The sequence below is a fragment of the Pieris brassicae genome, chromosome 9 (assembly GCF_905147105.1).
Source record: "Pieris brassicae chromosome 9, ilPieBrab1.1, whole genome shotgun sequence".
Lineage (NCBI taxonomy): Eukaryota > Metazoa > Arthropoda > Insecta > Lepidoptera > Pieridae > Pieris > Pieris brassicae.
In genome coordinates, this window is record NC_059673.1 from 47149 (window position 1) to 63222 (window position 16074).

Below are 16074 nucleotides of genomic sequence, written 5' to 3' on the forward strand. Positions count from 1 at the left end.
GCTTTAAGACCTATATACTGAAATTATAAATATAATCAAAATCGACAAACTTATAACTATATGCTTTTGTAATATGTAATATACAAGACATATTATATTAATTGTACTATAACACTGACACACTACAGCCTACTAACTCGTAAAATAAAACATAACGAAAATGTTCGGTATACGTACTCCAACAAAGGTCACCACCCCGACACCCCAAGCGATTGAAAGAGAGGAAAGAGAAGGACTGGCCCCTGTACAGCCACAAACTCCGACCTTAACACCAGCGGTGAGAAAAAGCATCGGAGAGCTGGAAGCGGCTATAGCTCAGAGCGCAGAAAGGCTGAAAAAGCAAAAGCAATATAAAAACAGACTTACTGAAGCCGCAGCAGTGCAGCAGAGCGCTCTCCTTCAGCTTGACGCCGCCCGAAAAGGAAAGGTGGAGCGAGGAGGTGCTAGAAAAGGAGAAAGACAAAAACAAAACATACAACATAGACACCACACCGCAAGCCAAAATGTATCAAATGGACGAACACCTTAAGCGGCTGGAAAAAGAAACTAAAAAGCTGGAAGACATAAGCAAACTACTCCAGGATAATATAAAACAAAATAAAAGAAAACCAGACGCCATCCTAGAAGATCAAAGAGGGCAGAAGATTCTTTGTCACGTCGAGGAAAACGCAAGGAAGCTCGAAGAAATTAAAGAAAAGATGGGAGAACAAGAGCTAAAAGAAATTAAAATGCTCCTAGAAACCCAAATTGAGAAAACTGACGAAAGAGACCGAAATATCGAGGAAAGAATCGAGCGGACGTATGCTAACGTCGTGGCATCAAACAGCAACACAGTGCAGAGGCAACAACCATTCACCACCATTAACAACCAGAACCGCACAAATCACCCCCTCACATACAAGCCAAAAACACACAAGCTAGTAGTAAAGTCCAACAGCCAAGAAACGAACTCGGAGATCTACGAAAGGATACGCTCGACAGTAGACCCGAAAACTGGACTTCGGTTGGATACTATCCGGAAAACCAAAGATCAGAAAGTGATAGTGGGGTGCCGAGAAGAAGAACAAATAAAAGAGCTCACCGAGAGATTGCTAAGGGACAAAACACTAACAGTGGAAACCCTAAAATATAAGGACCCGCTGGTTATGTTGAGGGGCGTACTGCAAATCCACACTGACGAGGATTTAATCCAACTTATAGGGGCGCAGAACAAGCAAATGTTCTCAGGGATCAAAGAGGAGGAACAAAGAATAACCGTCAAAAGACGTAGAACAGCAAGAAACCCTCACCTGCAGAACGTTATACTACAAGTGTCCCCTATGATATGGAAAAGAATGGTGGAGGCCGGAAGAGTGCATGTTGAACTCCAGAGAGTGGTGGTCCACGACCAGTCACCATTAATACAATGCACAAACTGCCTAGGATATGGTCACCCTCTTATCGTGGAGATAAGGCGCAACCTCAGAAGAGCAAACGAAAGCAACAAGAAAGTAAAACTTTACTGGATAAAAGCTCACTGTGGTCTCGCTGGGAATGAAAGAGCGGACGACCTAGCCAGGAACGCAGCAAACCATCTGAAGGCCAAACCAGAGCATGCAAGATGTCCGACATCCTATATTAAAAGGATCATTCGCGCAGACACAATTAAAAAATGGCAGCAAAGGTACGCGGATAGTGAGCAGGGGTTGGTGACCAGAGTATTTCTACCGGACATAAAATTAGCATACAAATTCGTTAGACAAAGAAGACCAAACAGAAACTTAGTGCATATCATGACGGGCCACGGCCCCTTTGCTAGTTATCTAAACAGATTTAATTTAAAGCGAGACCCGTCATGTCCATGTGACAACACCACGCCGGAAACGTCCTTGCACTGTCTGCTTAGCTGCCCAATGTTTGGGGTCGCGAGGCACGAGGTGGGGGAGAAGACTGGAATCTCATTAGTAGAAAACCAGCTCCCACAGCTCGTGTCCCGCGACGACTTACGGACACACCTTGACGAGCTTTGTGATAGAATTATAAAAAGTGTCCGCAGACGGAACAGGGACTGTAACACGCCAGCACATGTGACGGAAGGCGACGTCTTGGGGACGGGGCTTTCCCATGGATAATAACCGATTATCAAAGGAAATGCCCGCACCACTCGGCGTCGCGTCCAGATACAGCGTACGGTTGTCACACGTCACCTATATAAAAAAGTAAAAATGTAAAGATATAAATAATTGATGAATATAAGTATGCAATGTACAAAATAGATAAGGAACAAAAATGTAACTAAAATAGTTTTTGGAAATAAAAATAAATTACTACGTGTTTTAACCTACCTAACCTAACCTAACCTAACCTAACCTAACCTAACCTAACCAGTCGCAGTTGAACCGCCGTCCGAGTTAGTCAGAAATCAGTAGTGCTCCGGATCTAAAAATCCTAAAAATAGGTTTTTTGTTTTGAATTACACAGTGTTATACATCATTTTGTGCGCCTTGTGACGACGAATCTAAATATATAAAGTTTGTGTAACAAAAAATTTAAAAAAGTGACATAAAAGTGCAAAAAACCTAAAAATTGAGAGAAATCGGTGACAAAAGTGAGTGCGACGCGCAAACCTGATCGGTGACTCAAAAATTTTTGTGCACCGTTATATGTGTCTCTGCAAGCCGCTTCGATTGATGCCTCACTTGGATTTTTTGGCCTAAAGGTTTGGAAAAAATTTCTAAAAAACAAAAAAGGGGCGTGACCACCAGACGGTGAAATAGAGCCGTCCCCCACTGGTGCTATATGTCAAACGACGTGTTTTAAAAAGCCGAGAAGATTGACATATATCACAAAAAAATCGGACTTGGGAAAAAAATTCTAAAGGTTAAAAACCAATATAACCTAACAAAAACCAATTGTTTTATACTTTAACTTAAAAACTAAAGCAGTGACTCCAACATTAAAAATCACTAATAGATAGAACTTAAAAAGCCGGGTTTAACGAGGGGTCGAGGGGAATTTTCCGACCAGAAACAAACAAGAAAAAAGGGAAAAACCTAAAAACCACGTGGCACGTGGTCGGTGTTCCCGAGGGAAATCATCAACGTGCGACACACCTAGAAGCTACACACAAAGAAGCTCTCGTCGAGTTCAACGACGAGAACAACGCTTCGAAAACCAAAATCGACTCAGCGGTTCCGGAGAAAAGGCGACGGGAAGACTCTGTACAAAAAACAGGGAATAACTCGGAAACGGTAGGAGATAGGGGTTTTTTAACGTTACCCCGGTATATGGATATATATCCATATACCGGTCTTGGTTGCGGGGCTTAGCTTTATAATATTAATAGGCTAGCTTAGCTAAGCTAGCAACATAATACGTATAGCGGAAGGCCTGACTTCGCTCCGCTAAATAAATATCTAAAAATTGGAAAAAAGTAGAGTCGACTCTACCAACCCGGTTTTTTCGCCAATCGGGTCGGGTGAGGGGCGCTCATCACAACAGTGAAAACTGCGACCTCCTCCGATAAAAATTGGCAAAGTTATTACAGAAATTCAGATTGGCGGCCATTTTGTACGCCATCTTGAATATTTTAAAAGCGTTATATCTCAAAAACTACTAATCCGATTTACAAAAGATATACATCAAACAAAAGGGCTCAAGCAGCCCGATTGGCCTGGGTGGTAGAGACAAACCGCCTAAAGGTGAATAACTTTTGAAATAGATCTGCAACCATAGTATTTTATAGTGTTTTTAGTCCTCTTCAAGGGCTATCACCCGATACCCATATTATAAATTTCTGACAGACACCAGCTTTTTTAGGGAGCAAAAACCGGGGTTTCACCCCCCAGCCTTAGGCCCCACTAGATATCAAAAAGTTATCTACATTATAAAATAGCCCAGACGGCCACCTATCGATTCACATATCGAACATCAAATTTGGACCTTGAATTTCCCCTGAAACCTTGGAAAAACCTGTTTTTGGTGGTGAACCACCCCCATATCAACCAAAATTTCAAATTACAACATTCAAGTAAAACAAGTATAAAATTACGCTTCCAACAACATTAATAACGATAAGATCAGACCATCACCCAGCGAGTTACCACCACGCGAAACTTGGAAACCAGGGTTTCCAGAGGATCCGCAGACCACAAAAATCAGAGACTACAAACAGCAAGTAGCCCACATAGAAGACCACTAGAACACATATAAAACTGGACACAACCAGCATCACCTGTTCCACTGGACACCAGGAAACCTGCTGACCAGCTGGAACAGCTCCGCAACCATCACCACCAGGAAGTTCTCGTCGCGGGCAGCACAGGAACACTAATCACCCATTATCCACGAGCAACGGCCTCGATCGAAAGCAAGCGATCCAGCCCTCAAATATACGGTAGGGTGGATTACCAGCCCCAATTTACAATTTTTTCTTGTTATTAATATTTTAGCCCGAAACACAGCGAGATTAGGCTCATCTAGACCAGCTCGTCGAGTTGAATCCAACTAAGCCCATATCAAGAACCCCGCAAAATACCCATTTTACACCCCCCCCCCCCCCCGCGCTAAATACCTCCCCCCTCAACCCCTCCCCCTCGAGTTTGGTATCATTCAACGCAAAATCAACAGGCGAACACAATCACACCACACGGGTTTGCATTCCAGCACTCCACCGCCCACCACCACCAATATGTTACCCCGAACCCCACCTAAAACATCCAACGTCACAAAAACTAGTCTCTCCTCGTCTACAATGACAGCCAGGCGAGCCTTAGTAGACTCTCTGAGCCCATCCTTTACCCGAAGCAAAGATTCAATAAATATGGAGATGGCTAGAGATTTCAGGAAGAAAGGTCTGAACTCCCTAGCCGCCTCACGGAACCTCAAAGGCGATCTAAAAACCATTATTACAGAGGCAATAGGTCTTTTCGGAGTCGTCGCCCTAATAGATCCATCCTATTGATTCTCTTTATTGATGATGGAAAGCATCGTGACTTTAACCCAATATGGTTCGGAAGGCTGATCACCCTGCATAAAAGATAAGACAGCAGCAAGATACAGCTCCACTGCATAACTATTATGTTATATATAACACTGTGATTGTTATTTAGGAATTTAATAAAATAGACAGCTATTCCTTGTTGTATTTTAATATTTTTTTTATCTTTCAATACAGTAAAACATATTATAATAATAAAAACGTAAGACTATACTTTTAATTAAGAAGATTTGTAACTATATGTGGCCTGTGAATCTAGAGACTTTATTGGTAAAATCTTTTTTGCCAGGTAAAATATACAGTTTATGGTCTATTTTGCGCTTTCGGTGAACAAAATTGATGTTGTATGACATCAACAGTCAATCCCTTTGTTTCAGGCATGAGGAAGAAGCAGAAGATTGTAGTCAAGACACAAACTCCGGCAAAGACGTAGAAAATGGGACCCAATCCTGTAGATAAATTATCAATATTAAGACATTCTTTAATTTAGTTGTTTTAGTGTTACCAAATTGTTTTGAATATAAATAAAAATATACGGCTGTTGTCTTTTATTGTCTATATATATTTTTTCGATATTTTCATTTAAAAAAAAAACATGTTAGTAAATTAGACAAAAACTAAAACGAATAAAAATATTTTGTCTCATTTGTAACGAAAATACTTCAGCTCGAGTCTAATTAAAAAAAAGATATTGAAAATTAATACAAATTTTATATTCTTAGTTGATTTTGAAATTACATGCAAGGTATATATAAAAGATAAAGGATATATAAAAAATATCAAGACAAATGTGTGTAAGTTTAAATTAAATCACATTCTTACTCCCTCTTCTCTTTTCTAAAATTTTATCATTTCAAACAACTCGCTAATAATACTCACCAACTGCAGCGACAATAGGATTATAAACAAATAAAACGAAGAAAAATCCAAGAAACAGGTACTCGAAAGAGACTATAGTTGCAAAATTCTTTATCTGAAAGAAAAAAATGGCATATTAAAGGTATTGATTTATCAAATACTTTTTTTATTAATTAATTGTTGCTTAAGAACAAATCGTTGTCTTCTGACAATAATTGTTCGAAATACATAATAATAATAATAAGCGATTTTGAGAACTATCGTGAGGCAAAGTATTAGCTAAGTCTAACCTCTCTTTGTTCCCAAACTAATAGAATTTCTCGAAATCCTTACGGCTAATAATATTGTGTGCCTTTTTTCTTGGTAAGAAGATATTGCGACGAGGTATGTACTCAGGACTTATTATTCTAGTATAAGATTGTGTATCGACAGCCACCGAACCGCTCTTTGTGGTACACAGACTATGCCAATTACAGGCATTTCATTCCCAATTTTTATTGTAGATCTTTTGTTTTTGTTCTATTCATTTGCAAACCTACTTATAAGCTAGCCTCGTGTAAGGTTTCTATCGTATTTTGTAATTGGTTGCTTGTTTCTGATAGCAATACTAAGTCATCTGCAATCTTAGATGGTTCAAATATTTGCCTTGGATGTACAAGCCTTGTTTGTTCCAGTCTAGTTTACTTATGATCAATTAAAATATTGCAATAAGTTTGTTTAGGGGAGAGTGGGTCACCTTGCCTGACACCTCTATGTACTGGAAAACTTGGTTCTATGGTTTCTAGCTTCACTCTACTAGTGCTGTTTTTCTCCATATGTTTTTAAGTCTATATTTTGTGCTTTTAGTGTTTCCCATATACTTTCGCCATATACAGTATCAAAGGCTTTTTGGTAGTCAATAAATGCGATGTAGAAAAGTGCAAGCGTGTGGCGTCTATATTGCTCTTGATATTTTTCTATTAACGACCTTAGTGTCGCTTCGAGTTAAGGAATTAAAGTTAGATAAAAGGGTTAAAATGTATTTGCACATTTGTAGCAATCATTGACACAATACCTAACTATTTAGCTGTAAAGTATTGTCATTCATTATAAAATTATATGTTTACATAACATCAATGGAATATTATGAAAATATTAAGTTTTTACAAGTACAAAATGATAATAAATAACATTATAAAACTTACTATAACTGGTATTGTGATGGCAAACACCACCCATTTTCTGCCACCGAACCGTTCTTTGTGGTACAATAATAAACCGCTTATATATATAGAAACAAAAAGTTTCGAGTAAGTCACCAGTGAATTTTTTGTTGATAAATCTCTAATATAAATATACTAAATTCAAGAGAATGAAACCTCAATTAACAATAAGTTTGGGCAGCCCTACTAGAGGCTGGAGGCTCACCTGATGATAAGTAATACTCCTGTCCCTAGACACTCACATTGCCAGAAGGCTCACAAATGCGCTGCCGATCTCTTAAGAATCGCGACGCTCTTCTCTTGAGTCCTTCAAGTTCTAAGTCGAATTGGTTCAAAAAATACATCGGAGTGCAGCTGGTTCCACATGCGCACTTTCGTATTCAGCCATTGAGGCAAGCATAGCAGGTGGATGTCTAAGAATATGTTTAAACATAAAACGATCGTTTAAATTAACTCACATCCGGCAGGAACATCTCCGCGCTCATAGTGAAGGGTATTGTCCCAGCCCCCGTAGTATAGGTGAAGCAGAAAAAATAAATAAAGACGGCCGTAACCCAGTTAGGAGCCCAGCTGAACTGGATTTGCGAACCAAGAGCGACCGCAAATACCGCCGTACAAATTGACGAGTATATCATCAATGGCTGGAACAAGGTTAGTAGAATACAATGAGTTTCACAAGAGCTAACAACAATTTTCAAAATTTGAATTAAATCTGTTAATATTTTTAACAAAAAACATCATATTGTATGTAGTAAATATACAATGGATAGTTCCCATTGATATTTTTACAAGAGACGTTACCGTTTTGTGTTACGCTATTGTGCGAAGAGTAAGGAAATATTTATCTATCCCCTACTTACCTTTTGACCCCTCAGTCAATTTGTCGCTTTGACCAAAAATGGTTATGTAATTTGCCCACGCGCATCGCGCCCTATCCCTAATGCGTGCGTATTAATATTACGTCTTGCGAATAAAGAAGTTGTGGTTTGTAAAAACCCAATATGAATTAATAAGTGATGTGACAATATTGGTAGTAAGTAGCTTAAGAACCTAGTAATAGAAACTCCATTGCTCTTTAAATAAACAATTATCCCTTAAAATATCTTTATCATTTATCTAAACTCCGAACATTGGTCCCTAGAACCGGATTGACCCCTGGGCTTATAAGATTTTGGAAAACAATCCCCTAGGTTTGGGCACTTATGACAACAATAGGTACAAATGGTATGACCAATGCATAGAACTAGAAAGATTGTGTTAGTAAAGGGTTATGGGCACTCTCTTCTCGCCTCAGTCGTATTCTTCATTGCCAAAGGTTGCGTGGTTGTAGGGTGCCTGCTGCCCTGCTAGTGACATCTCATCACTTTGTTTGGTCTATAGCTTCCCTTAGCGCAGTGGTTATGCGGAGACCAGTGAGAATATTAATTGGCCAGCTTTACCTATGGGCATACAGCTCGGTCTTGAGCCGGCGCCGATCGGACATCCATCGATGAGTTATAGAAACCCTACACACACGTACAGTTGTGCAATAATACTTCCTCGGTAAATTGGCCGTCTCAATAAAATCGCCAGACTAGTGTGTTGATACATTATCCTGAGTGAACTCACCCTTCTTCCTGAACTGTCCACCAAATAGACCACGAAAAGTGCTGCAAATATGTTAACAACAGCGAATAAAACGCTAGAGAGAGTGGTAGACATACTGGGAACCGCTAAGCTGAATAGCGGTTCAGCATAAACTTGAACTACTATTTGACCCTGAAATATTGCAGCTGTGTAGAGGACCAACGATAATAGAAGAGCGCGACGCGTTGATCGGGACTTTTCTGTAAGAAAAAAAAATACGCTTAAAAACAGTAAAATTATAATCGTTGAGCGAGGAGAGCACTAGTCATGGTACCATCTACCAGGCGCCAACTTAAATCTTTAGTTAGTGCCGCAAGCTCCAAAAGTCTCAAAAGAAAAAAATCTTGGAGGAAAGGCAAATTTTACGAAAAAAATATTAAAAAAATAGTAAAATAGCTTTTTACAACTTTTATTTTCTAATTTTAAGATATATAGATATTCTCGCAAGAACAATAAAATATTTCTTCAAAACCTTTTCAGTAGTTCTTAAGTTACAAATAGTGTCAATAACCCGACTTAATTATATTTAGGCAAGTGGGTTTACAAGACATGTGAATTACTTAAACTTACTAAGAAATTGCCATGTGCTAAGGCTTTTATTCTCCTTGTTATTCGGCTGCAGTTTTTCTGTTTCACTCGTAACATCTAAAACATATAGACAACACACACACACTTAAGAATAAACTTTACATTTTTTTCTACAACTTAATTTGGCCAAATGCTATTAACGTATAATTGCAAACATATATTATCAAGAGTGGGTCAGCGAACTTTTAATAGAAAACGTTATTATAACCGAACAACTCACTTGCCCCGGGGATCACAGTCGCAATTGTTGATGACGAACAGATGTTGTAGTTTATTTAATGTTTTCTCATATTTGCCTTCTTGCGATGCACCATAACAGTCATATTTTTCAGAATTTTTACAATACATTTTATTATAAAAACAACTCAAGGATATGAGATCATATGATACTCTATTTTCTTTAGAAATTATATTATACACAATGTTAGTAAAACTCGGTTACCAAATTTTACTTTCCTTAAATAGACAGCAACAACCATAAAGATAGTTTTAGTTTAGGTTGAAATTCTTCTGAATAATCATAAAATTTAATGCGACAGTATAAAAACAAATAAAGAGTTTTTATAAATTATTACGTTTTGGACATTCGTCAAATGTGCCGTCGTAATGTACGGTTACTGTGTCGTCCGTAAATATGTTTAAACAGTGAAAGAATTGTAAAATCCTTGGGCTCTTCAGATAAATTAATCTAATATACATTTAGTTGTTTTTTTAATTATTTACACTAAATTAAAATGCTTTCATTTGATATAAATATACATTATATATGTTAGTACTTAGTATATTTTTATCCCCGGGGCAAGCGAACTATTGCTTACATACAAAAAAGACAAGGTGTAGGTGTAGGGGTAGTGCTTAAGTAGACAACTTTTTCTGCACTCGAGATGTTTCTTTAAAACAAAGACAAAACTAAAGGAAGTTACCGAAAGACAAATAATTATCTTCTCTTTTTCTTAATAATTTAAATGTCTCTAAAAAGAGATGTGAGTCTCGGCACCTTCTACATACAGCATTTACCGTGGAGAGTGATCGGAGAAGTTAATAATAACAATCAATGGGGCTACAACCTTTTTAGGTCTGGGCCACAGATTTGTGTATATGTTTCATTATCATTAGTAAATCGAATATACAAGTAGATGATCAGCCTTCTTTTGGGTCTAAAGCAAGCCGGTTTTCTCACGGTGTTTTCCTTCACCGTTCGTGCTAATGTTAAATGCGCACCTAGAAAGAAAATCCATCGGTGTACAGCCGGGTATCTAACCTACGACCTCAGGGATGAGAGTCGCACGCTAAAGCTACTTGGTCAGCAATGCTTGCAATGCAATGCAGATTAATATCTGTAGCTGAGTTTCACACCGGAAGTCTAGGATGAATGCGAAATCCTACCCGTCTCATCTCGACGTCCGTCGTTCCACAACTGAGCGTTTCTTTAGTCAGTCTTTGGCGCGCACCACCAGTATGTGAAACCAGGAACCAAGTATTTCTAAACCAATTTGACTGAGGGACTTCGCTCTTCAAGAATAGTCCGTACCATTCTTAAAAGGCCAGCAACGCAATCGCGAGCATTTGGGGCTCGAGAGTGTCCATGGGATTGTATCACTTAACATCAGGTGAGCCTCGTGCTGACTGTTCCAAAAATAGGTAATCCCTAAACTTCTTACCATCAAACATAGGGTTGAGAGCACGTTGGATATTTTCAATTTCACGATGAACCTTTTCATTAGTCACCTTTATTCCCCTATAGTAAGCTATCACTTGCGCCGCTTCCTGTAAACATAAAGTGTATGTTGGAGACAATACAGCCTTCAAAATGGGTCATTGTGAGGTCCACATAAGAAATATGTAGTTCTGAATATACATATTATACCAGACCTTTTCCAAACCCTTTTTCATTAGATATAAAGGTGATTCTCGCAAGTAGAACATCAGCAGAGTCCCTACAATACTTATAGTGAGACAGACGTAGTTCATAGTATGGTACTCCAACATTCCCAACAGGTAGCTGAACATCCAACCCACAGGAAATAGGACTAATACGCCTGATGTCATTGTACCTGAAACATGAAAAGTAGACGATCAAATAAATTTAATTTGCATTTATTATACCCGTAAGTAAAATCAAAATTTATAACAATATACAACGAGTAACGATTTTTTTTTTGACAAATTGAGTTTACGGTGTAGAGCAGAATAGTTCGTAGATCGAAATTTCTATCCAGCGAACATTTTCTTGAGGTCTGAGAACAGGACGTCTCTGAGGGCATTGTCGATGGACAGCGACCTAAATTTTCTAGAACTCATTGAATACCTTTTATTAGTTTCATAAAATAGAAATAAGAAAAGTTCAATTCTTTACCACGCAGTAATAATTTTTTGATATTTTACCTCGAATGCTCTCTTGACAAAACTCCCCAACATATACCGGCACAGAAAGGTAAATGCAAGACGATAGGCCGGTGATGAAGAATCCAATAAGGGTTGATAACACGTAATCAAACGTACAAACGATTGACCACCCGATCTGAAAGAATAAAAATACTGCTTCCACTTATGCAACTAGAGGGCGAGTTCATTATGATAAGCTGCGTTTTTGACCAGAACATATGGGAGTCATACTTACATAAAGCTGAATTTTAACCTGAATATGATGTAGATTTAAAAGCATATTATTAATGAAATATGAAAATATTAAATTTTATTTTAATTTCTGTGGGTAGGGCACTGTAGCTCAGTTCCGAATATGTGCGTGAGAAAATCTGCCGCAGACATATACAGACATAATAAATAGACATATTATATTCCTGAACCTTCTCGTAGCACCTTTAACATCCTTATTCTACTTACAGTAGAAATCGGCTTCAGGGTGATTTGTGCGGGACAAGCTTTTAACCACTGGCTTTTATTTCGTTTTCTTTTGGTGGCCCTGATATCCTAATTTCTTATTCTTTAATATTTATGATTGTAATCCACACTCGATAAGACACTTACCACTTGAAGCAGAGAAATCATTAGAATCGTATATTTGCGTCCCAATGTATCAAAAACCTTCCCCGTTAACGGAATGGTACAAAGTGCCCCGAAGGACGGTAAACCTCCAAGAAGAGATATTTCAGTCTTCGTCATTACTCTATTTAATGTTGTATTCTCGGAGCTGAATACTTTGATCACTGATGATGGCCAGCAGGAGATGATCCCGGTGGAAAAACAAAGGTAGCTCACTGAAAAAGATTACTCTTATGACTAGTTGATAAATAGTGAGTTGCTTGTATTCATATTTGGTCATATTTTAACATTATATTTGTTATAAGGGCAAGGGTGAACAGAATTCTAAACCACCAGCAGCAAACAACGAAAAGCAGACGTGCACCGCAGGATATTTTATGAGCAAGTTTTAGTTGCAGATAGATAGATGTTCGTTTGTACATTGCTGCGGCGTTGAACGTTGATTTCCTCCAGTATAGAGGGCTGACTGAATGCATTTCCAGACAGGGGGCCGATCGTCAACAAGACTGCTTTAATGTAAACGGGAGCAAACCGTGATCCATGTGGTATCAAAATATTTTCTTATGTAGCCAAGTTCGCATTTCAAGGATCGTCATGCTCGCTTAATGGTCTTCGCTTGTGGCAGCGGTGGATGATGGTGTAATTATTGCAGCTCCTTACAAACATATTGTTACGAAGACGGGTCGACTACAATGTTTCTAGATTTTTCCACTAGTTAGAGAACTTTTCAGCAGGCTGAAATATGATTTCTGACCGTTTCAGGAGAGGCTCAATCACATATTAGTTATTTGTAATTTCCATAATGTTACCCTAGTTTTCAAGAAGCTGAAACATTTTTTCAGTCAGTTTCAGAACATGTGTAGTCGAGTGGTGCAGTTTTCAGGAGACCCGTTTTCAGGCGTTTTCAGGCCTAGTTATACCCCTTTGATGAAGGAATATTCTAGACAGAACTTTCTAGGTGTGAGACAAGGACGAAATGATACGAGAGAGAGAGAGAGAAGATCAGAACTTTCTCGAAACTAGACGAGCACTCTAGAACGCCGTACGACAAGGACGGAGCAACGTGCGAAAGAGACAAAGAGTGCGGACGTTCTAGAATTGTGCAATCGCTACTCAGTAGCAAGCCCGCCTAGAAAGTTCTCGAATATTGTTTAGAATTATTCCCAGGGATATATAAGCGAGCCGAAACGCGACTAGTCGCCTTTAGTTTGGAATGCGATAACAAGAGCGAAACACCGAAGCGATAAAGTGCGAATAAAGTGAATATAAGTGATAAAGTACTGTGTGAAGTGTGCATAAGTGAAGTATTTAGTGACTGTGTTTTTGTGTGTTATAAGTGCATTTCTGCAATCAATTTGTGCTCATAAATTCCTAATTGATTTTTCAAGAAATAAACCCTTGAAGAAATCTACGGCATTTTCTATCCGATCCCCTAGCTCGTAACAATATTATAAAACAAAAAACTTGGCGGAGTGGCGGAGAGTTTATTGCCATTTGTTCTCGTCAATTTTACGCCCTTGATTTGAGAACTGGCAGTAAATGTAAAATTAGAAGCATTTAGCATTTAATAAGTATTTCTTTATTGACGTTCATAAGTGTACATTGTGTTACCTAAATGAATGAATGAAATGATTTTAAATTAACCGGAATACCATAAGTATATCACGCCCCTAACCAAAAGACAGTTCACTCATTACACACCTATTAGTAAAAGCATTTAGCTTCATAGCGGATATTGAAGTATTTTCAGATCTCTTTACTGCGTTCTTGTAAAGTTCAACGGGATTTTGTTTATTAATACAATGTGTTCTTTTGAAAAAAAAAACAGTGACTTATAAATATCATTTAGTCATTTGTATCCACGTATATGACATAAATAACCCATAAAATAGTAATCTAAATCAATTTACTTATATCTTTAAATTAAAGAAATATAACTTTTCAAATCATTACATTAAAAAAAAACAAATTTTCAAATTACATTATATTACAAAACTTAACCGAACAATGACGAACACAAACTATAATAAATATGTTATGTAACAACATTTTTATAAATGATCTTTGAATGACAAAAACACATTCATTTTTGCTTATTAAAAATGAAATATCCCAAACACTTACCGACGCAACAGGCGAATACTTGATTTCGAATACCCATTTTGACACGGCCAACCACTAAACATGATATAATACATTTAAATAACGGCAAAATCTAATAATGCTGTACATCATTGCGGTTTGTTTGTAAACGTCTTAGATAAGTTTTACAAATACGACGTCAAATAAACTCAGTTTATACCGAAGCGCTTACCGGAAGATTAGGTTTATTAAATAGAATGTAGATTGAGGTTAAAAATTATATAAATTAGTTTAAATGTGTTTACGAATGTACTTAAATAAAACATCTTCACGATTATAAAAGCGAATTTATTGACGTTTCGGACGAGAATGTCTGTAGCTTCTCGCTTTTATCTCTTTAAATCGTCATCAAGATGGCTACATCCTAATCCACTTAAATTACCCAATCATATTAGGGTATCGTAACCTCGTATTGATTCAATACATTTCATACATACGGGAGCTAGCGATTACGTTAGCGATTTTGGATACCTTACACAAATTTGTAATCACCTTCGTAGCTCAGTAGTTAATGTAAGCTAATCGTTTAGCTTATTAGGCAGAAATAAGGTAGGTCGATGCTCCTGTATTGCAACCACGCTCAATCGGCTGTAAAAAAAATAGTTTTCTTAGAAATGGTTCTGATTTTCAGTTTGATTAGAAAACTGAACGGATGCTACTTGTGTTGACTGGGCGGACTTGAATTCGTGCATGCGTTGATGTTAGTTATTTCGACTACATATTTGCGTGTTGTTTCCACGAGAATGTAAGTGCGTGCTCCTATTTCACCATGTCTACTGCTGATAGAGGACACATCTTTGTTTTTTTTAATAATTAATTACTCAAAAAGTCATGTGGTACGTGGTGTAATGGCTGCATTTGTAAGTAGACAAACATTTTGTAAAACAAAAAACCGGGCGATTAAAAAGAGTGGATGAGAATTTATTGAGAATATATAATTTAATTTAATATGTATTTCTTTTTGGACGTTTATAAGTGTACATTATGTGAACTAAATGAATAAATGATTTTGAATTTGAATAAAGAAAAATATTTTATAGAATTAATTAATTAATTATTTCTCGGAGAAAACAAAATGATGTAATGCATCAGATAGTATGTTGCGTTTCATTTTATGTGAAACATATCGAAGAAGAATATAGAATAAAACGGTCAAACGCTTCGTTGCGATGCTAGTAGAGAACTTTACTATCAACTTTTAGTTCCCACAACATACCAACAGAACCATATAATATGTATACCGTATAATAATAATAATAAAATATGTTTATTCATTTTAAATTCAATTTCATTACAATGTGTAAGATTTGGAAACCCTTTTAAGTAAAAAATATACCTGTGTCAGGGTTTCCAGCTCTTTCATAACAAACTTAGTTATACATTCCTTAAAATATTTAATTTATGTATAATTTAGTTACATCTTCTATTAACTTTTTTTTCTTTTTTTTGTTATTGATTTTTAACTGTTATCAACACACTGGAGTGCATAAGTGAGTGTGTGAGTGCAAATGTGTGAGTGAGTGAGTGAGTCAGTCAGTGAGTGAATGAATAAAGTCTGTACTACATACTAGGCCTCAGAAGAAGCTCCAACTCTGCGTAGGGTATGTTCATGAGCCAGTCCTTTAGTCGTATTTTTAGATTGTAGACGGTAAGCGGGTAGATGTTAAGCAGCCTATT

At 37.4% G+C, this 16074-nt stretch overlaps 1 protein-coding gene across 1 annotated transcript; it reads right to left on the bottom strand.

The window, feature by feature from the left end:
• Window positions 1-5133: 5133 nt before the first annotated feature.
• On the bottom strand, window positions 5134-14614 carry LOC123714683 (facilitated trehalose transporter Tret1-like). Its single transcript, XM_045669049.1, has 10 exons — window positions 14380-14614; window positions 12241-12470; window positions 11638-11773; window positions 11125-11306; window positions 10914-11019; window positions 9235-9309; window positions 8647-8864; window positions 7497-7679; window positions 5858-5951; window positions 5134-5427 (listed from the first exon to the last, which is right to left on the bottom strand). Exons 1-10 carry the CDS (start codon window positions 14414-14416, stop codon window positions 5282-5284), a joined length of 1407 nt encoding a protein of 468 aa, XP_045525005.1. The 5' UTR covers window positions 14417-14614; the 3' UTR covers window positions 5134-5281.
• Between the last annotated feature and the right edge of the window lie 1460 nt (window positions 14615-16074).